This window comes from Cyclopterus lumpus, chromosome 22, assembly GCF_009769545.1.
Source record: "Cyclopterus lumpus isolate fCycLum1 chromosome 22, fCycLum1.pri, whole genome shotgun sequence".
NCBI lineage: Eukaryota > Metazoa > Chordata > Actinopteri > Perciformes > Cyclopteridae > Cyclopterus > Cyclopterus lumpus.
Genome location: NC_046987.1, coordinates 6,798,283 through 6,821,501, shown reverse-complemented (window position 1 = coordinate 6,821,501; position 23,219 = coordinate 6,798,283). Strand labels below are relative to the sequence as shown.

Below are 23,219 nucleotides of genomic sequence, written 5' to 3'. Positions count from 1 at the left end.
CATACATAAACTAGGAGGTGCCCGGACGTTCTCACTCTCCAGCATTTCTGTGCAGCGTTAGTCTCACGGTATTAAGTTTACAGGGTGTCACCAAAACCAGCTTCAAAGCGCTTGGGAAATCAACTTGAGAGCAGATGAATGATGGGTGAATATGAGGGAAAAAAACTTTTACATACTAAAAGGCCTTAAGGTATCCATGTCCTATACCTAACATGTCTGATATCCCAGGTTATAGAAGTTTGAAGTTCAGCTATCACTTCTATAACCTTTGATCAGGAAACGTAAGGCCTACACTGAGTAAAAAGGCTTTGTGCTCTGACTCTTATTTGGGGATTTTATTTTTTATTTTCACTTCATTAATTTCCAAACTTGATTAGAATTGTATTTTCTCGTTAATTTATATAGTTTTATTATTCATTGTACTGATCTCCCTCTTTTATTTTCCTTGAATAACCCAATGTTAGTTGAGAAACTACAGTACAAATGGTGATGGAGTCCTCAGTACTTTTAACAGCGTAACGTTGGTATCTCTGCATTTCATCTGTCAGTTCGTTCCTTGGAACTTGCTTCACTGTTTTTATAGTAAAACCTAACAGAATATTACAACAGAAAGACAAGGAAGTCCAAGAAGTCAAGCATTTGATCAACAACCATCTTCCTTATGCATAACCAGGTGACGTGTATGACTCATTTGTTCACATGTTTCTATGACAGGTGATTAACAGGTTTCTCAGCCATAGCTGTCCTGAAGTAAACTAAATACACAACTTTCATATTATCACGGTGAGTTTCTTTGTTTGGAAATGTTAAACGTTGTTTTCTAAAGCTGATATTCACACAATTTGAATCAAATGTCATACCTGTGGTATAGGAAAGACGAAAAAGAGTTTTGATTTACAGTTTAGTGTATATATTTTTATTGAACAAAAATAAATGTACTGCAATTCATTGGAGACAGTAATAGTCTACCAAATGTAAAACAGGTGATACAATTTTAGCAGCTGTCATTAAATAAAATCATCAACTTAATTAAATAACGTTTGATTGAGTGTCTTATTCAATTTTTCAAAAAAAACATACAGTTAATCAGCAAAATCATGAAATATAGAGACAAAGATAACAAGGATTGCAACGTTTCCCTGAGCGTGGTAATAAACATATGAAGCGCTTCTGTATCTGCTGCATTGTCAACAAGTTAGTGAGGATTCCCTGCAAAAACAAAAACAAGACATCAAGGCAATTTTAGGAACACTTCCAATATTATCGTATGTGTACAGATTGTAAAGCCCTCTGAGGCAAATTTGTAATTTGTGATATTGGGCTATACAAAATAAACTGAATTGAAATTGAATTGAATTGAATTACCGGGCATAATAATGAAGTCAGCATGTCAACCATGTCATACTCAAACATCTTTCACACCTCTGTCTCTCAGCCTAGTTCTTAACATTTTCTGACAGTTTATTTCAAAATTTTATTTCTGATGTATATAGATGACATATAGACACGTACATACATATGCATAAAGGGATATATATATATATATACAGTATAAGTCACTACAAATGATCAACTGTCCCACTGCCAAAGAAAGAAACATATTTGACCACAGTCCTCCATATTTAAAGACATTTTGACCCTGGGTCTCGAGCTTTAAGATATTAGCTGTTGATGATTTCATATTGAATTGTGTAATAGGGAATATTCAGTAACAACAGTGCAGTTAACTGTTATATTGTAGGTAACTTTCTTGGCTAACATAACTCAAAATTAGGAGAGAGATATGAGAATTATCATCGGTAAATGTTTATTATAAGCAAAGCCCTTGGATCCAATTAGGCTTCATGGCAGGTACAGTGCTGACATATTAAAAATCTGCCAATATTTCTCAATGACATTAATGATAATCAACAACCAAACTTTTGTTCCTGCAAGGACTTTGATACCACACTGACATAGATGACTGCTTAAAAGGAGGTTAAACCCCGTCATAACTGTTTGTCTTCATGAAAAATGGTTCAAATCACAAATCAGTCCCATTCCACTTATATTTCCCATTGGAAAATGTCCCTTTTTCCAATACTACCAGCAGATAGCAGTAAAGCACCAGTCAGACAAGAGCACCACAGTACAGCATGTCCAAAGATAGATATTTGCTGGATTACGTCTTCCGAAGCTGATCTGTATAAGTTTCAATATGGAGCAGTTCATACAATCAGGACATGATATTTTTCATGTCAAAAATACTTCATGTACCTGTACATTGTGGGGATTGATCACTCCAATGATATCCCTCGCAAACTATTGCAGCGGCACCCTTTAACTTGAAACCATGGTAACATGAGTACAGAGCGACCAGTTTTCCATTTGTAGAAGACAAAATAAAATCCCCATTCTTTATCATTCGAGGAGTGCCGCACTGTTCTAAATCTGGAATTGAGAAAGATTTGCATGTTAAAATTCAAAGGATTGTGGATGATTTTCAGGACAAAGATGAACACGGGCAGTATTTTTCAAGCCCACCTCGGCTCTTCTCCTCTTGCCAAGCTTCCAAATTTATCGTTGGGACATGATCACAAGAGATGTAATCATCGGGGTATTTCCCAAACCTGAAAGAGTCAGGAGGGACTTCCCTGATGTCACTGTTGTCGCAGATGATCCGAGACAGAGAACCCTTTAGGAGCTCATCTTTCTGTAGCTGGCTGAACATCCCGTCAGCCTCCCACCAAAACCTGGAAAATAAAAACAGTTGATCTCTCCTTTACAAACAAACATTTCAATAAATAAAAGTCTTCAAAAGTAGACCAAGGAATCTTCTATTTATTTTTTAAAGCAAGTAAATATTAGCGTACCTATCGCCATCACGCAGTGCTTTCATCTGCTTTCCGATCAGGCAAGCAAAGAGAGGACCCGTTCTTGAGCCTGGCAACATGTATTCAACAAGCCCTCCGAGCCATACTTCGATATTTTCCAGATGTTTGTATATTTGTGCAATCTTCTCTGCAACCCCGTAGTCTCTCACAGCCTCTTTGAAACCATCCATTGTCTTAATGCGATCCAGTCCACAGAATGATCTCCAATCATTGTATCCTGAAAAGTAATTTCAGCACAATTTAGAAGTTAGTATATTTATTCACATGTTTCTTTCTTGTTGAGAGATACTACTCTCAGATGACTGTGTGATGTCTAAACCTGGCGCATTCATTACCAGCAACGCAACTCGGCAGCCAACAATTTTGTAGGAGATTTGGATGTGTACTAGCAGAAGCTGATGTGGCCTTGAGCTGCTAGACTCAAGCAGATATGAGGAGCGGGCTACAGAGGTACACGCACCTCTTTACAACACCGATATGTTTTTTTCCCTCTCAAAACTTGTTTCTTGAAGCCCAACCAACGTTAACTCCACCGACTTCACACATGTCCCACTGGAGACCCAGAAGGCTTCTTACAGCTTGTTTTTCTCACAAATGGTTTTCTCAGTAAGGTTACTTACTCCCCAAGACCTGTAAACGGACTTTGAGGTGTGAAATCAGTGGACTTCTTCCTTGCCAACCCCTTGTTAGCAAAATGCCCCCCCATCCCACACACACACACATTTAATATCAAGCTGTTGAAAGGACTTGCCATTGTCTACTTAAGTAGGTGGATATGTTCCTCATGTGTGAATGAATTGATAGAACCATTCACAAAAAGGTTAGACAAAGGGAAGATCAAAGGAACTGGTGTTTAAGCTCTCAGGATTAACCTGAGCATTGCCTGTTGATTGTCACTCTGATTTGTCAGGCTTAGCTGAATAGCGCAGATTCAGCCGAGCATTTACCTGGGAGGGCGTGATCTCGTCCTCTCTGCAGGTTCAGTGAGGCAAGGTCCATGGATTGTGGCACATTCAACACCACCAGCCTGTCTGTTAACTCCTCTGTCAACAGCATGTTTGCGCTACCAGCTGATGCTGCAGTTCCAAATGCACCTCTCAGGGTTGGTTCAATTCCACCTACAGACAAGAACTGCACTGCTTATTTTTTCATAGTCATTATAAGATATAGTTTTTTCTTTTTCCTGTGGAATGCAGGAATACTTTGAGTGCACATCAGACACCACGTTTCCTGTTAACATTTCATTTTTGGACAATTTGGACTAAACTGCAAACAGTATGCTCACTTATCCCTTATCCCTTATCTCTTATCCCACACATAGAAGAAAACAGAATGTAAAGGGTTTGAGAGTACAGTCCTTTTCTGAACTGTACTGTTTGCTTTCTTTATGCCGCCCAGAAAAAGGTTTGTATATCCCTCCTAAGCTTGGGTCCTTCTGCTTCCCCTGGGCTCACTGGTGTCCAACTATTTCATTTGAGCAAACAGGATTGGACTGTTGGGGATGAATATTCTGTTCATCATAACAACATATAGTTTCATAAAAGAAATAGACTTGTGCTTGGTGAAAAGACTATACTGAAGACAACACTCTGTATATCAATGCAGCAAAATAAAAACTTAAATTAGTTCAAGGATTTGTTAAATTCGTCTGTCGATATATACCCTGTACGTATGTACGTACATATTGATTGCCACAATGTACATATTGAACGCCACTATGCAGCAGAGTTCATGACTGAATAACGGTTGCAATGACAAGAAATTAGGTTGAAAAAAAGCAGAATTTGCTTTTCATTTGTTAGCTCTAAGTAAGCCTTTAACTGTGGCTCTCCTGTGTATGACAGATAATGTACTATATTGCACATAAGTGTAAGTAATAAGTAAGTAAGTAAAGTGATGGACCGATATTTAATGGAAAAGGTTCCGGAAGTGTGTCAGATGGATTATTGCGCCTTGTGCAATGAGTCTTGAGGGACTGGGAGCACAGAGTCTTGTATATGTCACATACTAATTATGATATACATTATTAGTGCAGGTTATTCATACTCTAGATCAACGTGCCTATTAGTTGGTCTACGTTAAACAAGTTCCTTGAATTGCATGCACGTAATTATTACACTGACACTTGCTCAAGCTGACCTAAATAGAGTATTGTTTAGTGTGCTTGCAGGATACATTATTAGTTCCAATAGGCAGCTTCATAAGAGTGGACTGACCTTCTTTGACTATTCTCCATGGACTGAAGAAAGTGTTATGCAGCCTCAAGTCGGCAAAGTGCTCGTGCTTCTGGGAGCTCTCGTTCAATCTCCTGAGGACGGGAGAGATGGTAGCGTGGCCGAAGCGGAATGCAGCGGTGGCAAACACATTGGAGGCAGAGGGGTCTGTAGTTGGATCATACCCCCGATAGGGTCCAATGTAATAATCAAAGGCCTCCTGGCCAATGATCTTTGGAACATAATCTCTCATGGTTATGATCTGGGAGTCATAAAAGAGAAAAGGGGATCGCAAAGAAGCAAAAATAATCTTTTAAATAGTCTTGAAAGAAAATCTCAAATCTGAGGATAACAAGCATCAAGAACGCTATGAAGCCACAAGAAATTACAACATATACAACTTGGAAATTATTAACAATATATTGTGGTTGTGTATATGCATACAGCTAAAGGTTATTTCCATAGGATTTCCAGTGAGATGAGTATTTGTGTAATATCTTTGGACAAATTATTGCACGTTTGTTCCCTCACAGTTCACTGGAGAGAATTCCATCTGTCCTCATCATTATTTATAAAGGCCTCAGTTCACCACCTGAATCTTAACACATATCACACAAATACATACGCACGCATGCATGCACTCTCACACACACGTGCGCATGCACACACACTCTAGTGGGATCACATGTGGTGTTGTAGCTTGGAGCAAAATGGAGCAGTGGACCAGACACAATTAACTTTTGTGTTGCTTTAGTGATACTAATGAAACAACAGCTGCCTTTAATGTAAAGGCAGTCTGTTGAAGATGAACTTGTTAAGGCAAGAATGATGACATAGACTGGATAATTTAACTTAATGAGCTAAAGTGACTCACTGAATAGCAAGAGTCTGTCTGGCTGAAAAGGGTTTAAGAGCCAACTTAAAGGGAGAGTTGTGATGTTTTCAAGTGCGGGTTGTTTAAGTACTTATCCTGAGTCAATGTATTACCCAGCAGTAGATGGCGGTTAGCCCCCAATTGGAGACAGGAGCAGACAGGAGTTACAAAGCGGTGTACTGCTGTCGGTTAGTTTGCTTGTGTTATTGTGTGACTTTACCTCTGCCCCCATGCTTACTGCGTCTGTAGGTGATACACTAACTATGGATGAGCATCTTATACAACCCCACTTCCAAAACATGCCGAATTATCCCTTAAAACTTTGACACTAATACAATTAAAACAAGTCAAATACAGTATTCTAATACAAGTTTATTTTGCATTAGTGATGTGCAAGCAGCATTTCTGCACAAACTGAAGCTGAACCACAATATGTCAGCTGTGACAAGAAAACACAGCTTAGACTGACTCTAAGCCACAGTCCTGGAGATAATGCTGGTCCCATTTGAGGAGCAGTCACCAGACTGCAATGTCAGTCTTTCTGACTGTTATTCTTCACGACTTATGGTTAGGGATCATCCAGTCATCCATGCAGTGGTGGAAAATAACAAAGAAATATTCGCTCAAATATTATTGAAGTACAATTTTTAAGTATGTGTAGTATATCAATTATATGCTGCTTCAGTTGAATTTATTGTACTTTTTCTGACAACTACTTTTCAGATCAACACACACACATATGTGTTGTGTTGCCTAAATTAATCCAGTGTTGTTCTGGCTTGTGACCCTTTACAAAAATATTGTGTCTATTTGGGGCCGTTTGTCACATCTCAGGTCAGTTGTGAGCTGTTTCAACAAAGAGTGATTTCCCCTCTTGGCCAAAGAAAAAAGACAATTACTTGTACTTGTAGTAAGACTTGTAATATTCATTGGATTGTTGCATTGGTCTTTTTACTGAAGTAAAGGATCCAAATACTTATTCCAGCCTTGTAGTAATTATTTGCATGACGCACCCATACACGTACACATTATCTGCACACATTTCTACTCATTGGACGAAAATAAATCCCATATAGTCTACATTTCTGATTCTGACTCAAGTGCGATTTCCACCTTCACTCCAAATCGATCAGGTCTGGCCCTTTAACCTGTAAAAGTTTTTTTTCCTGCTTTGTCCTGACCACTTAAAAAGTAATTAGAGCATAACGATATCGTCCCCCTACACTACATACTGGATAAGCAACAGCCTTGACTGCCATGCACCTCCATTAAAAAGCAAGTCAGAATAAAAAACAGATGCTGTAAGTTGATTTGTTTTTCCTGTTTCCTGCACATATAAGGCTTTCCCTCTTGACTCATGTCTACTTGAGCTGAGAATGAAGCCGCTCCCCCTGTGTGTTGTTATCAGATCTTCTCCTTGTTTAGTTAACATAGATGGGCCAGCCAAGCATGCTTTTTTGTGCATGTGAGCGCGCCCCATTGGCCAGCTCATGAGCGCCACTCTGCTGGTCTCGTATGGCAGTTACAGCTGATAACGGCGTCCCGACTGTCGTGGGAGTGTATTAACCACCCCAGGTAAACCCTGTTAGCTCTTTCAGCTAGCCAGACACGTGTGTGTGTGTGTGTGTGTGTGTGTGTGTGTGTGTGTGTGCGTGTGCGAATGTGTGTGTGTGTGTGTGATAGTTAGTTAGGGTGTGTTGGCCATTCGTTGTTTTCCGCCACCCCTAGATCTTAGTCGGGGAACGTAAAAGCGCTGTTTTGCACTGTTGGGACTCTTAGCTTTGAGAGGCGGCCATGTTGAGAGCAGTATAGAGGCAATCAAAATACTCCCAATATCAAATCTTGCACCTTGAAGTGGATAAAAAAAGCTACTGTCTATTTGTATATTATGGCATATCCAATCATAAAAGCAAGCAGAAGGGAAGGAAACATCAGACAATACATTCTTGCAAAAACAGAAGTTTGGTGTCTGACTTACAGTAAACGGTTAAAGTTGTGTCTGAAATACACACAGCAAATTCATTAAATTAAATAGGTAGACCACCAAAATCCACTTCTGCAAACATTTTTAACAGTTATGTTTAATTTCCTGCCTAATTACACAGTACCCCGTGGCCTGTAAGTGTTTTCTTTTTTGTAAGTAATGACTGCCAGCACATATTTTATTGCATTAAAACAGTGCTTTCACAGAGATTTGTTAAGAATAATGCTGTGTGAAAACAGCACCTTGCGTTACATTCACTCTGTGTGAGCTTGTTTGCTGGGAACAGCTGTCTGAGGATTTAAATGGGGGGGCTCGGTAATAGCTGTTGGGGTTCAACCATATGGCTGAACAACAACAACAACCACAACGACGAGACACAACAATGCCTCCGAGAGCTGAAAAGGGCGGCAGAGTTGGATTTTTAATTTTTTTGTATTACGTGGAATTGGATAACCAGCAAACTTTTCTCATTACAGACAGACATATCAACATTAATACTAAAGTGTTATACAATAACAGAACAACGCTACATTAAACATTGATTTATGTGTTAACGATCCAACATTTTGTTATATTTATGAATTAACAGTAGCGGGGGGGGGTTTGTTATTGCTCTGCATAACATGAGATGGCTTTCTGATGGCACCCATCATCAATGGTAGATGTATTATAGTCATGCTGTTAATGCTGGTTGAGCTTAATGGGTGACCACCATGTTTGCCAATTTAAACTCTGCAGAATTTATTACAACCATATACAGGCATGTGATTGCATAGTAGAGCTCCAGAAGAGAGGCAATTCTATTATATGTGTTGCAGGAATACAATTTTTGCAAACTTTGTGCACTTACGTTAAAGCTAAAGCTGTGTACGATATACATTTATATTATCACTTTAGTTAAAAGCTGCAGTGTGTAGGTGTTGGCCACTTCAGGTAATTCTAAACCATAGAAAACATAATTATTATATTTAATTTCTGCCAATAGATCTCCACACTGCCCCTGTAAAAAAGGTAAAAGTATCCCAAAAGACAGATAAGGGTAAGAAGTGCATCAGAAGCAAAACAAAATAATGCCTGCTATGCCTGTAGTTTAATAATGAAATACCATGTCATCACATTATCATAATTTAGTGGTTTAACAAAAGAAAATGATAGCATTATGTTGCTTCTCTAAATTAGCATGTTGTTCTGAGCAGTCAAACAAATAGAGCTAAATTGTCTGAAACTGTTAATTTAAGTTGCCATTAATTAATCCCTTTCACATATAACATCACTAAATCTAATTACACACAAGCTGCATTCTGTACCTGAATATACAGTAATCTGAAATGCAGTTTTACAATTGTTGGTCTAAATCTAGTTCTCCAGTATATATGTTTCCTGTGTTACAGTAATGTTGTGTGACAGAAGAAAGATATTTGAAAATGCAATTTCCATGCACAGCCACTGTCCTGTAGCCGATCCTTTACCCAGTGAGTGGAGGGGGGAGAGTAAGAGGTAATAGCATAACAAAAGGGAAGACGGGAAGTGCTCAACTTTAATTAATTTTTTTTCCTTTGAAAAAAATCAATAAGGTTACAGTCTGCTGGTTTGCAGGCCAGTCGGACCAGATGATGCCTCACATTGTACTCCATCTTTTTGGAATTTTCCAAGCTTGTCCCGGTTATAGCTACAGTATGTAAATCCTCTCCCAGCCGTTTGTACTTCATCTTCACAAATGACTTAAAGAACCTATCCACATTAGACACGTCTCTTTTTGATACCGTACATCTCTTTTCCTGGGTTCTTAATCCACTACTGTGGTCAAATGTCAGCTCACAAAATCTGACAGATTACAGATTTATTTCCCTTTTGCTCAGAAATGCTTCAGGATTTTTACAGCCGAGCACCACGATCCACTCATCTCCTTCACTAGAAGCAAACGAATATATATTTTCTTATGTATAGAGTGTACATAATTTACCCAACATACTTAACCTTACATAATGCCCTGGCAAACAGATATTATAAATATTGCATCGCTATTAGCAACTACAAAAATAAACCTCACTTAGAAACCAACACAATAGCAAGTTGACACAGCAATCCTTTGTGCTCACGAGTGTTTTCTTTGCACAAAGACTGTTAAATGATGAAGGATTATGACTTGACAGTCTTCCACACTGTTTTTTTTTCTCCTGCTGGGCTCTGATGGCTGCACTCCCCTGCTTAAATAAATGTGTGTTAGAGTCTGCACTGAGCGAAGCAGAGCCACATTAGCTGCTCTCTGGTTCAAATGGATATCAGCTAAGAAGAACTGCGCATTGAAAGGCACACATTAGAAACCACTGAGGGAGTTGTTTCTGGTTTAAAATGGAAAAGAAAAAAAAGGTTAATATCTAACGCAATGTTTACACAGGAATAGAATATTGCCTAGCTTTTGGAAAGCAGTACGTTAGCCGTGCAAGTATTTATCATATAATGAAGGGGTCCACTACTCGCAATACATCCGGCCAAGCCGGTTCTTTCAACATAGGCAAGTCCATCTTTCCCTTTGTTCTATTTTCAGTCTATGGTTGCAGTTAAGATAAGTGGCATGCTTCTTTGTAAACAATCAGACCTCTGACAGACTGTGATTTATAGCGACGGGTGCGACTGAACCAACTCGAAAGAGTGTTCCAAAAATGTGTGCATTGTTTTTGGTCAGCTGCTGAAGATTCCTGTGACAGTGTATTTTACATCCAACAGCAAAGAGATCAACTAGTTGGCATATCTGAGGTCACAATGCAATCCTTTCAGTAGCAGCTCTGGAGTTTTTCATCTGAACATGTGATCTGCAACAGTAGATGCCCACTTGTCATGGAATAATAGATTAAATTCTATTTTTCCAAAGCATGTTTCGTCCATGTTGGTCCAAAAGCTGAGGCTGGAATCTGCTATTCTACGACAGAGGCCACCTGCCGATGAAGATTCTTTGATATGATCAAAAGCTCCGGAACATTTAAGAAATGGATGTGGTGCTTACGGATTTTGTTTTCCTTAATTAATGTTATTTGGATTGGTTTATCTTGTACTCCTTCAATATAATATAGCATTAGTCATTTGAATTTCTGGAAATAACTGATTTTGCTATTCAGCATTAATCACCCCAGATGGCCTCAATTAGAGATTATGATAACACATTTTCAAACTGAAACAAAAATGACATCATTAGTTAATGTACTGAGGCTAATTCTTAGCTAATACTAAGAATTATTACACACATTTTTCCTTTAGAATGTTCCTTCAAATACTAATATAGATTAATAGAAAATGAAAATAATGTACTGTATATATGCTGTCTTAGCATGTCAGCACAGTGCTGTTTAAACGCTATCAGCTGAAAAGGGTTCATATTTTGCCATCCTGAAACGTGAAATGTTCAGCTACTGGTCACATACCTGGTGCAGAGCTCCAATAATCTTGCGAGTTTCTTGGTAAATAGTCTCCGGGCTCCAGTGAGCATTCATGTGTTTCAGTTTCTCTGCGATCCGATTGTGTTCCCTGAGCCACAGTGTATGCAAACAGGTCAGAGGCAGACCCTCATTGATCCGACTGTCCCCGGCACTGAAACACTCCACCCTCTCCCCGTGCAGGTTCTGCAGGCAGGCTGATGGCAGAGTGGACACGAATGGAAGGTAGGGCCTTCCCTTGGGATCCCTGAATTGGTCGTTGACAGCAAGTTTCCCATTGAGGCCAGAGAGGTCACGCAGGAAGCCCTCCAGCCTCGGAGTGTGGCCATACACAACCGAAGCGTCAATGAATGACGTGATGGCATTCATCTGCTGTTGCTGCAGAGCTTGTCGAATATCAGAGCCAACATTGACAAAGCAGGCGGCTTCGGAGCGATGAAAGGCCATGCAGCTTTGTGCACTAGTGGTAGAATCACCGGTCTGTGGAAAACACAAAATGTTGTATCGCTACTTCTGATCTATCAATCAAATGTCTTGGTTTGTTTTAAAAGAACAAATTGACACGTTAATTTGCCTATTTGCTGTTAGATGAGGAGGCTGATTTTGTTCCGATATCACTTTAACAAAAGACACCATTGGTGCCGTAGTACTGTTACCGTACTAGATCTAATTAAACTCCAATTTTCCAACCATTTGTTTTTCTAGATTTTGGTTCAAGGTGAAATAGGGTTTTAGCCATTTGTACCAAAAAACATCAAATGTAAACACGGTTCAACCAGAAAACCGGCTTGTAGTCTCCACTGGAGTCAAGAAATCCAGGAAATCCGCCCACATAACTTTCAACAAGAGAGCAACTAGGCCTACTTCCCGAAATGTGCAAATATTCCTTTAAAATACAGGCGTGTACCAATAGAGCAAGCAAGATACAGTACTGGATAGCAAAATGTCCAAAGACTGTTTTAGCTTACCTCAATGGGAAAGCATGGATGCACATTTTGACATGTGTTCGAACAGTCCACCCCAGTCCGAAAAGCAGTGTTGCCTTTGCTTTGAGGGGTAAAGGTTATGTCATGGTCGATGTACTGGCCCCACTCCACCAGCAGGTGAGAATAGACATCATCCGTCTGTTTAGAAGAGCTCCTTATTATTTTCTGGCTGACTTCCCATGGCTGTGAACACAGTAGGATTTGTTATTTCGGTTGACAGTGAGAACTACTTTTTGTGACTGCGTAATTGCATTTTCCCCCAGCTTTCTCTGCGGTGGCTTGTCATTTGTCAGCCAGTGTTTTTATTATCTCATCATTAACAGAAATGAACATATTTACTGGGGAAAGCCTGTTGTTTCCCAGTCAGGGGTTACGGTTTGTGTGAATTACTTCATTCTTTAATTCATTAAGTTATGTTATAAATAGATAAATGTCTTAAGCTCAACAAAGGGGCTTGTGAAATGCGTCTTTCACATCCTAATTTATCCCACCAAAAGTGCTTTGGCAACTGATTAAATGATTGGGATTGAATAAGTATCCTATATGATTTACTTGACCCATTTTGACAATAAATGAGATTATTAATGATCTAAAACACTTAAGTAAATTATAGCTCATATAGAAGGAGGTAAACTTCATGCTGGATACAACTGATGCATATTTGATCAGTTATCCCACTGAAGGACCTCACTCTGTGTAACTAGTGCATAAATTAACTCCGAAATCCAATGCAAATATCGGAGAAACTGTTTCATCTGCTGTACAAAAGAAAATAAATAATGTTAATGACTGTAAACCAGGTCATTTCAAGCTATGGAAATAATGTATTTTATTACACAGTCCACAAAATGCAAATGCATCCGTAATCTCTGTCATCTCCCACACACGTCAGCTTTTCCTAAATTGCTGTGGACTTTATCTGCTGTAAAACAGGTTAGGAAAATAAATGGAAAGCGACATTAACTTGTTGCAGGGAGTGAGCTTGCTTCATTTCTAATTTCACCGCCAAGACTTTTGTGTCCGTCGGACCAGCATTTTGTAGATTACCGGAGGAAGTTGGAATCCATTATGGAGCCGTCCTCGGTTCCAACCCTTGGGTTCTCTCTCTCCGTCTTCGTATTCAGCTGGAAGCCACCTGACCAAGGGAGTGTTGGCTGCTCCCCAGAGAGGATTTTGCCTGAGAAAAAGAATCATGAAGCATGTCCAAGAAAACTGCAATTTGTTGTATTTATTTGTTTTCCACACAATGTTCATCAAAGTTTAGAATACTGCAGTTTTACCAATATACAAAAGTGTATCAGCTAGTTGAGGGTTTTGCTATATTTGCTGTATATTTGTATATTAGAACAGGCTTTGTGTCCCTTGCCTATGTGTTGTCTTATGTGTTGGTTATATTTTATTAAACATGCCTACTATCGTCAATATGGAGTTTAAATAAAAAATAAAATACCGCAGACATATATGTTTCCTGTACACGTGAGTATCGCCTTGCTACAACAAACATTACAGTGAACGTGAAATTGACATTGATTAAAAATGCAAATGCCATCTTAAACATTTCAAAACATTTCAAAAGGTTAACCTTGCATTTGCATTTTTAATCAAGATGGAGCTATGGTGGGTGTTGGAATGATGTGTTTCAACATCGATATGAAACGATGCTCATTTCTTTCAATTTACAATGTTAACAAAACATTTGATTTACTTTGAATCTACGCCAATAAAGATGTTGCTTGCACTATTGGTTCCCGGACTGTGTTGTTTACTCCACAACAGTGGAGTCCCGGTTCTTTGACTGAACGAACGGTAAGAAGCCCGTCGGCTACCTGTTATTGCAGAGGCCAGATATGGAGCGGTATTTGCTGAGATGACTTTGCAGGCAGATGGCTGGGTGTGTTACAGGAGGACATTTCGACAGCTCTGCAATCAGCTCCACGTCCTTCCAGGAAAGCAGCTCTGGCATTGTGGCAAAGTTAACACAAAGACTCATGGGATTTCATCTTGCAAACCTTTGGAGCATATCGAACCTGAAAGCACACTCACTGTCGTTGAAAATGCCCATATTTAGTAATGGTTTAAATGTGCACAATCTTTTGCCAATCAATTAGTTTAAATTGTGTTTTAGTGGACTATATGAATCGTAGAATTAGTGGCAGTGGATCAATTGTAGATGTTGATGGCGTTACGGTTGTTTTGGTCTCCAGCTGGTTCTAAAGGTTATTTTCAAGGTGAGATCCTCTGGATTTAATAAAAGAAAGCAATTTTACCTGCTGCCGTGACATCTCTTTTATATCTCTGTCTCGCCGTGTTCGTTAGGACTTGTAGCGTTGTTTGAAAGACCTCTGCAGCTCGGGAAATCTCCAGAGTCTCAGGCTCGCTTTGCCGAAGCGATGTAAACACATGCGTGGAGGACGAGGGAGCGCTTCGGCTGAGCACAGGAGTGTAAAAGGATAAGCTTTCGTACGGTAGGAAGTGAGACAGAAATGGAGATGACTCATTTGATAAGTTCAATACCGTCGTCTCGAGTGGAGTGAGGCTTCATGTACAATTCGAAGGCTTTCTTGGTGTGAGGAGATGAGCAGTTCTCTGAGAGTTGTGGCTGCAAGATACACAGTATTGTAACAGGACAGCGTGACAATCTGGGGCTAAAATATCATCTGTAAAAAGAGGTGGAAGGTAAATATTTACACAAGTGCAGTGCCTACATTTGAATTTTGAGATACTGGTACTTTCGAATTGATTTGATGCTACTGCCTGCTTCTAATCCACATTTCAGAAAGAAATGTTGAAGTATCTTTTCCTCACCCGTTTATGGTTTTTGCTTACGTTAAAAGAAATACATTGGACAAGCTTATAAAAGAAAATGCAGTTACATATTAGACCAGTTGTTGTCCATGAGTTGTGGTTTCATTTAAAAAAATCTGTTTTCATTTCACTACAAACAAAAGAGCGATTAAAACAAATTGTGTTTTTTCCTCCTTGTCCTTGTAATATCTACCTTGTTGCAGGCTATCAATACATTCGAGTACAGGATATAAGTATATATTATAAACTAGAACATACTGAGCTACATTTTAATTGTTGGCATATTTGAGGCATCAACAATTCAATACACAAAACATGTGGGAGTTCTCCAGCTTTGTATGCAGCATTTAGTTGTTGGATTTGGTAATAAATCTGCTGACTTGCTTTAAAGTGAAACAGACATACAATATGTAACATGTAACACAGCAAATGCTGTTTTTTGTTTTACGAGATAGCTATTGGAAAAAAAGTTTGATGTGACATAAGAATGTTGCCTATGCTGCATTTAATGGCTTTATCTCAGAGTCGGCTAATAATCAAATATGGTTTGAAATGATTCATTTTTAAACCATATTTTCTATTGCTCATTTCTTTTTATTGCATCTTCCTATTGTATTAATTACAGTCATAGATGAGATGAAAACAAGATTTAAGCAAAAAGCCTTAAAAAAAAGTTACTTACAGTTTAAATGCCTGAATTCATCAGTTAAAACCCTTGAGGGAATAATCCAGATCAACATTATAAGGACAATTAAATTAAAATGACAAGCCATTTGTAGTGGGCAGTGTACAATTGAAGAGCCAAATATGTTCACAATATAAGTAAAGACTTATCTTAGCGCCCTGTGCACTGTCAAACCTGTCCTTATATATTCAGGTAAAGGACAGGTTTATCCATTGCAAAGGTTAAGTAGGCCGATCCGCCCCCACTAGAGTAACTCAGAAACTCAGTGTTTCTGTCCTTGGTTGACTGGTTTGAAAAATAACTTTTTCTTCTGCCCATTTTCTGAGCCACTCTATGGAACTCTATGCAACAATCCCAGTGAAAATATGGACACATTGCATTATGTGTAGCCAGTTCCGATTGCAAACAAGTATCTTATATATCTATAGACAATGTGGCAAATTTAGGTGTAATTAACGCAGGAATTTTCTGCTAAAATTGAATATTTCACTGACGATAAATGCATTACAATCAGAATGACTTATCTATCCAAAATAACAAGACCAGAGTTAACCGTTACCCGGAAATTGTAAGTAGCCTATCCGACAAAATGTATTTGAAAAATAGCCCTCAGCTTCTTTTTTCTCAATTCTTCGTCATTCTTTCCTCAGGATTTTACATTTCCCTCTGGGAAAAGTCGCTGACCATCTAACTGTCAGTTGGCAAGTGAGCGTACAGAAGAAATTAAATTCAAGCAAATGGTGCAACACAGGTTCTCTATTTCAGACTCTCCAGCTCCCCTTCAGCACCGTCTAGTTGAACACAAGGCAAACATTAGGCAAAGTCACTTTCACAAGGAAATCAACCAAATGCAGCAATTCCAAGGGAGTATAGTGATTTCACAGTTGTATATATAAAAGATTCCACCATTATTCACTTGAAAAAGAAACATGCCATCAAAACAGTTGTAGACTTTAATAGTGTAGGCCTATAGGTCTTTGCCTCAACCCTCACAGACCTCAGTCTAAAAACAACACTTTGGAGAGCAACTATATAAGAACAGAGTATCAGCAGCAGTCATTGTCATCTTTTACCACCCTCCCTAGTAAAGCCATGGCAGCAGCCCTGAAGTTTCCCTGGAAACTTCTCCCCATCACAAATACTTCAGCTAACCTTCCGGGGTCCAATGACGCCAGCCGAGTCTCCGGTGAGAGTCACGGCCCATTGATAGTTGAGCAGTGTACTTGAAATTCATGCTTCACTTGGCTCTGATGCAACTTGATGATGCTGTCTGTGTGTATGTGTGTGTGTGTGTGTGTGTGTGTGTGTGTGTGTGTGTGTGTGTGTGTGTGACTCAGCAGCGGGGGACACAGTTGTGGCTCTCTGTGCAAGCTTGTTGTCACGGTGCCTGCTTCAGCTTCAACGCCAAACTGCTCCACAAATGAATCTCAGAGTTTGCGGAGAACGAAGCGAGTGACATGTTAAAACTAAACTTCTGGCACATCTGAATAGTTTATGCTCAATGCGAGTATGCTTGATTCTTGTTTTATTGTTATTTGGAGCGTAGACAAAATAACTGACACCTGCCCAATATAATACAATGAATATATAGTCGCAATGCATGCACACTTTCTGAAGTTAAGCAATGTAAAGTTGTTCACTGTGTCAACAGGTGTTTAATCCACTGCGTGGTACATTCTGCTACTGTAGTCCTTTGTTTTGTCTTCAAATATCCCATTAAATGTCCTTGATTCAGATTAATTTTTACCTCTAGATGCTAACTTTAGATGCTAATACTCAAAGCCGAAACACAATTCAAATTTATATTCAGATCTCCGAAGCTACTTGTTACATCAGTGAAATAATATTTTTCACACAGTTCTGTTTAATAATAGAACACTTCATATGACACCACCATCACGTCGAATAAAAATACCAAAACAATTCAGGGTGTATTTCACATGCACAAAGACTTCTTAAAGGAGCGGTGTCGTGCAAAAAGGCTCGGCCACAAAACCAAATGTGAAGCTCTAAACTAGAGATTATGGTTTGTTTCTCCTGCTTCATGGAACATGAGGCATTCAAGTGCCACTCTTTAAAGTGAGTGGTTGGACAGTGAAATGTTCAGCATTTTAAAGTTGATGTGTTATTCTTTATATGACGTCAAAGGATAGTCAATTCCGGTTCAGTGGTGCGTGGTTACAGATGCAGAGCGTAGATAACTTTTGGCACACACCAATGTATTAATATTTAAGGAGGGTGAAGTTTATTAATGTTGGCCAAGCAGAGAGGGCTGGTCCCTATCAATCAAATGAAAAGTGACAACCATTGTCCGGTTATAAATAGTCCACAGTGTAATAGGCTTTGAAATGATCAACAAGTGGTTGCCATACCAATATCATGTGTCTCAAAACAATTGAAAATGGACCGCCCTGGTGAAAGTATCAAACCCAACAGGGTTCAATCTCCTGCAGTTACACCTCCTCCTTTAAACCCAACTTGTGATCGCTCACCAGCGGGAGGCCGTTGAGGGATCGTCCTTCATGGTGCGTCAGGCTGCCCGTGTGGAGTTGGGACCGATGAAAGAAAGACAAAAAAAGAAATGTACACTTTTATTTATCCCTGTGGGGAAATTCTTCTCTGCATTTGACCCATCCTTAGTTTATTAAAAAGCAGTGAGCTGCAGTGAAGCACCCAGGGAGCAGGTGGGGGTTCTGCCTGCGTTTTATGTTTTATTTATTTTTATGTTTTATTTATTTTTAAATGTCTTGTTTTTAAATCAGAATGTCCTGTCTTAAATGTTTGTATACATGTTTTTACTTGTTACTGCTGTACTGACTGAGTTGCCAACTTAATTTCGTTGTATGTTTTTTTACCATGACAATAAACATCCTTATCCTTAATCTGTCCATTAAATATGGAGGCACAGCCAAGAGATGGTTAGCTTAGCTTAGACTTTAGGATCTTTGCTGGTCCTGTCCAAAAGTAACAGAATCTACCTACCAGTACTTCTAAACATTGCATCTAGTTTAATTCATGTAAAAAACAAAGTTTTACAAGGGGTTATATGTATCTTTTGTTGCCTGACAAGCTCATGGTGAGAAAAGTAAAACATAATTATACGCGCATTTTGAAGAATTGTTTTAGTAAATCTGTATGGAAATGATAAAATGCAATAAACTTCCTCAAATGACCCTTTGCTAAGCACCGCCCCCGGCTGCTACTCCGTCAAACTGTCAGAGCTATCATTGAGCCCACACTGTCACTAACTGCAAATATCATCACATTTTTGGAAAAAGGATAAAGCCACTTCAGAGGGAAGCATACAGAAGGGCCTGCAATAAGTTCAATAAAAATACAGATAGATCCAGGATGTTAAACAGTGAAGACAGTTCATAGTGTAAAAGTGAACCACCACATCACCTGGCGCTCGAGGCAGAAGACACTGAAGGAACAGCACTGTTCCTGTTGAGCTAGTTAGGTCTTTATTCACCGTTACATGTATCAAAAAGTATACCTTTAGTAAGTGGCATTGCATAGACATGCTAACATACTCTGCTAATGTTAGAGCCAAATGTGTTCACATGACTAGCTCCAAGTCATCAGAAACAGCCTGAATTTGAAGAGAATCTGAAACTATTGGAGGAAAGAAGGCGGGACTTAGCGAAGGGTCAATAAAAGTGTCTATGCTTGCTTGAAATGCATTTGTCAAAAGTCGACTTGTTTTGTTTCCTGCTTCCAACCTCTGCTTCTATTCTGTGAAGAGTAGCCTATAGCTCTAACTTCTAATAAAACTGCGCATAGCCTAGTTTAGTTGATTAACAAGTGAATGGACGCACAACGGCAGCGCCAATCCAAGAAATATCCCAGCACGTCCCTTGTAAAAAACAATAGATCCTCTAGGCATTTTTTTTATTTCACATCAAAATATTCCTAAAAAAATAAACTTGAAGCTAATGTTACCTGCAGTGTGTGATGATTAAGTAATCCATGTGAAATAAGTGCTCAATTGAATGAGTGTCAGCTCAGCACATTTTACACTTAATTACACTGAATTACCGGGATAAGCTTTTAATGGCTAAATTTACATCCACTGCATGCCCTCCACCTGTGGAGCTGTGACGTGTCAATTATGCTTTATTAGCAATTTATTGCATACCAGCAATCCATTTTCACAATTCACCTGAAAACATACAGCTGGTCCATTGTATTAGAATGTGAGTTGATAAAAGTGCGTCTTTAATAATACTTTGAAGCTGAAATGTCACATTGCAGTCAAAAGGTCCTCATTGCCCAAGGTAATTTGAAACTTTTGCCTTTATTTGATAGAAAACAATGGTCACATTAGCACAAACATCATACAATTTAATCAGAGAGATTTGGAGGCCAATTTAGCTGCATTGTATTGTGGTGTTTGTGTTCACAGATATGAAACATGAAGGAAAGCAAACCAGAGGAACTGGGAACAAAGAAAGGTTGTCATTACTGTTCAACTGTGAATTTGGAGTAAAGAAAATCTTTGTCAAAAGTCTGTCACAAATTTGAATCCCCCCTCCATGACAGTAAGCCAGCATCAGATTCATTATGTCCGTTATCATTATTCTTCATAGATACAGCACCAGCTGAGATTAGTGGCAGCTTCTCTGTTTAGCGATTCATGTCCTGTTGTCAAACGTATGGCAGTTCTACACCATATGGCAGCACGGACGCTGCCTTTCAACGCGACAAGCAGAGATTCCATAATGTAATGAGCATAACAATGTTAAAGGAAAGGAAAAACTGTTCATCCGTTTGGATTTTCTTACAAATTAAATAACATATTCATTACACAATTAATTCATACATTATCTACTTGTACAATCTTTTACAAATATTTATTATTTTCAGTAGTCCATACAAAAATAGCAAGAACAATATATACATATCAATTGGCTCTGTGCAGAAAATAAAATACTGCTGATATTTACCACATACATGACAATGAGGACATGTCTTCTTAAGTGTTCATGTAATTTCCAGGTGGGCTTTGACTGCACATAAAGAGAGGGTCCATGGAGGCCACTTTGGCAGCAATAAAAGAATGTATACAGTGAAGGACGGCTGTTAGATTAGCAAACTCCAGTTCCTGAAAGAAGAGGATAGAGAGACGGATCAATATGCACAAGATGTTTGTATTTTAAATAACATTTTTAAACTTAAGATCTCTTAAAAAACTGAATTTATAACACTCAAAGACCAGACAATGGAAACATTGTCACTAGACATTCTGTAAGAAGGACCCATTAGCTCCATGGTCAGTGAGCAACAACAAAATTACAGCTCATTAAGAAATTCTTATCAGAATAATTTAGCGGTCAAGTACGATGCACATTCAATGATTTAAATTTTAAAAAACACACAACAAAACCCTAATTTGAATTACCTTCATCTCTATTTGGTTGCTTTCAGCATTCTTGAAGAGGAGTTTCACCCTGGTTTTCCCGTCATCGGAGGAGCCTTTAAGTTGAGAGAACTTATATCGCCACAGTGCGGTCTAAATGGGAGGGAGGGGATTATAAAACCCAGCAGCACGAGGATTTCAATAATGTGTACAATAATTAAATACCTTGTCTTACTACGATGAGACCTTCATGATCAATACCTGACATTTCAATGTGCAATAGTACTTTGAAGGAACTGTACAGTTTATGACAAAAGTACATTAGTACTTTAGAATTTAGTGCTGGGACATTCTTGCAACGATTAAATAGTCAGAATGAGGCAAGGCTGGCAAAATAATCCCCCAAATATGTCTTTAACAATGACACACCATTATCTGAGATACAGTTACTCTCTACCTTTATTGTGGAAAGTCCATTGTGCAAAATGTGTGACATTCGAGAGTCTCTTTCTTTGCTAAAAATACATTTTCATACACAATGGAAGTCTTATTGAGTCAGGACAAATACTGGTTATCGATACAGAAAAGAAGATGTCAAATTGCATTCTCAGGAACTTTTAATTAAGGGAGGAATAGTACCAGATCTGAATGTCAAAAATAATTGAGCTAAGAAATACAATACCTTTGCATTGCCTTCTGAGCAGGTGAACCCTGATCCAAAATCTATGGTGAAGCACAGCACATTCCCCAGGCTGCTGCACATGTAGCTTTTGGACTGTTGAGACAGAATTGATAACCATTAATGTTCCTTCGGTAATGACATACTGTACATAAAGTATTGTGGTACATTTCTCTGTATGAGCATCCAAGACAACAGCCACAGAAGCACATATTACATGCTACTTCTCACTATGGCTGTACTGTATGTAAATACATAATCGGAGGAAACTATCGAAGGTTATTAGTAGTGTTGTTCCGTCCATTTTGTTTACCTTTACAACCAAGCAAACAAGCTTGCTAACTGACAGTTAGCACGTCAAGTTAGAAGAGGGAAGAAACAACTTTAGCCGAGCTTGTTAACTAGCGGTTAGCTGGAATGTTAGCGCAGAACGCTTTTTCCTCCCTCTTCAATTGGACTTTGTCACGGCAGACATTTTGACGCAGGTTACCACTAGTGTTGACAGCAACAATGGGTTTGATCTTTCCAAGTGTTCCCGTGACTGACAGCAAGGCAGCATGCACAATGACAGGGATTAAAATAATTAAACAATGCCTTCTGCAAAAAAGGCTTATGACTCATTAATTAATAAAGTTATTCAAGGTCATTGTGACTCACTACCGAGAGCTCCTGGCAAGCTAACTGCTAAGGGGCCCTAGGTAACGCCTTAGCAGAACTTGCCAGCTACAGTAATGTACCAATTATCAATTTGAGTAGTCCTTATGAAACCAGGCATCCGGCACCACATCATTTGTAAAGACGTGCGGATGAATTTTGCTGCAGCCGGGTCTTAATTCCGACATACTGGAGAATGAGAAACCCAAAAATCAACTCCTGCCTGAAGCCCTGATCCTTGGCATTCAGCACTGATGACTCAGGCTGCCCCACCTAAGATCTGTTTTGCGTTACTGGGCTAATGTCTTGTCAAAATGTGACCCTGAAAAAATGAAAACAAAACTGTGCAACATCAACAATGAATTTTAACTCTGTGTAGAGTTTTTTTCTATACAGAGCTAATGGAAACAAATCCTAGCATGCATGCTCATACATTTGTGTTCCATGATAATGAATCATCCTGCACCAGTCAGTTTGGCACCTTTGAATCAGTCAAGTCTTTTTCAAGTTATAGAATTTTTTAATTTCTTTATATTAATCTCTCTGAAATCTCATCAATCAAAAAAAGAGTTTGTTTTTTTGTCTTTACACTCAATTTACTTTGCTCATGTATCCATGTTACATGTGTTTACGCGAGAGTCGTTGTTAAAGTGCCGGTTAGGCCTTGAAGATCTGA

At 38.9% G+C, this 23,219-nt stretch overlaps 2 protein-coding genes across 4 annotated transcripts in view; both read right to left on the bottom strand.

Annotated features, from left to right (window-relative positions):
- Positions 1–1,195: 1,195 nt before the first annotated feature.
- tpo (thyroid peroxidase) lies at positions 1,196–17,085 on the bottom strand. The gene is made up of 12 exons (XM_034563467.1): positions 17,004–17,085; positions 14,876–14,960; positions 14,629–14,789; positions 14,188–14,317; positions 13,409–13,538; positions 11,364–11,855; positions 5,090–5,348; positions 3,821–3,991; positions 2,853–3,090; positions 2,524–2,732; positions 2,257–2,430; positions 1,196–1,209 (listed from the first exon to the last, which is right to left on the bottom strand). The coding sequence occupies exons 1-12, from the start codon at positions 17,083–17,085 to the stop codon at positions 1,196–1,198; spliced, it is 2,145 nt and encodes a 714-aa protein (XP_034419358.1).
- Positions 17,086–20,129: 3,044 nt separating this feature from the next.
- Positions 20,130–23,219, bottom strand: part of sntg2 (syntrophin, gamma 2) — a 64,961-nt gene continuing 61,871 nt past the window's right edge. For all 3 annotated transcript variants that reach the window (XM_034563405.1, XM_034563406.1, XM_034563407.1), the window contains 3 exons: positions 21,893–21,985; positions 21,253–21,363; positions 20,130–20,955 (listed from right to left, as the gene is read on the bottom strand). In XM_034563405.1, the coding sequence (XP_034419296.1) occupies positions 20,827–20,955; positions 21,253–21,363; positions 21,893–21,985 (333 nt within the window). In that variant the 3' untranslated portion in view covers positions 20,130–20,826. The remainder of the gene's footprint in view (positions 20,956–21,252; positions 21,364–21,892; positions 21,986–23,219) is intronic.

Excerpts from the sequence above, each read along its gene's own strand:
- tpo (XM_034563467.1), bottom strand. The coding sequence starts at position 17,085 with ATGAATTTCAAGTACACTGCTCAACTATCAATGGGCCGTGACTCTCAC. Across the intron at positions 14,961-17,003 it reads GCGTCATTGGACCCCGGAAG|CCACAACTCTCAGAGAACTG; the intron begins GTTAGCTGAAGT and ends TGTATCTTGCAG. Across the intron at positions 2,733-2,852 it reads GCACTGCGTGATGGCGATAG|GTTTTGGTGGGAGGCTGACG; the intron begins GTACGCTAATAT and ends TTTATTTTCCAG.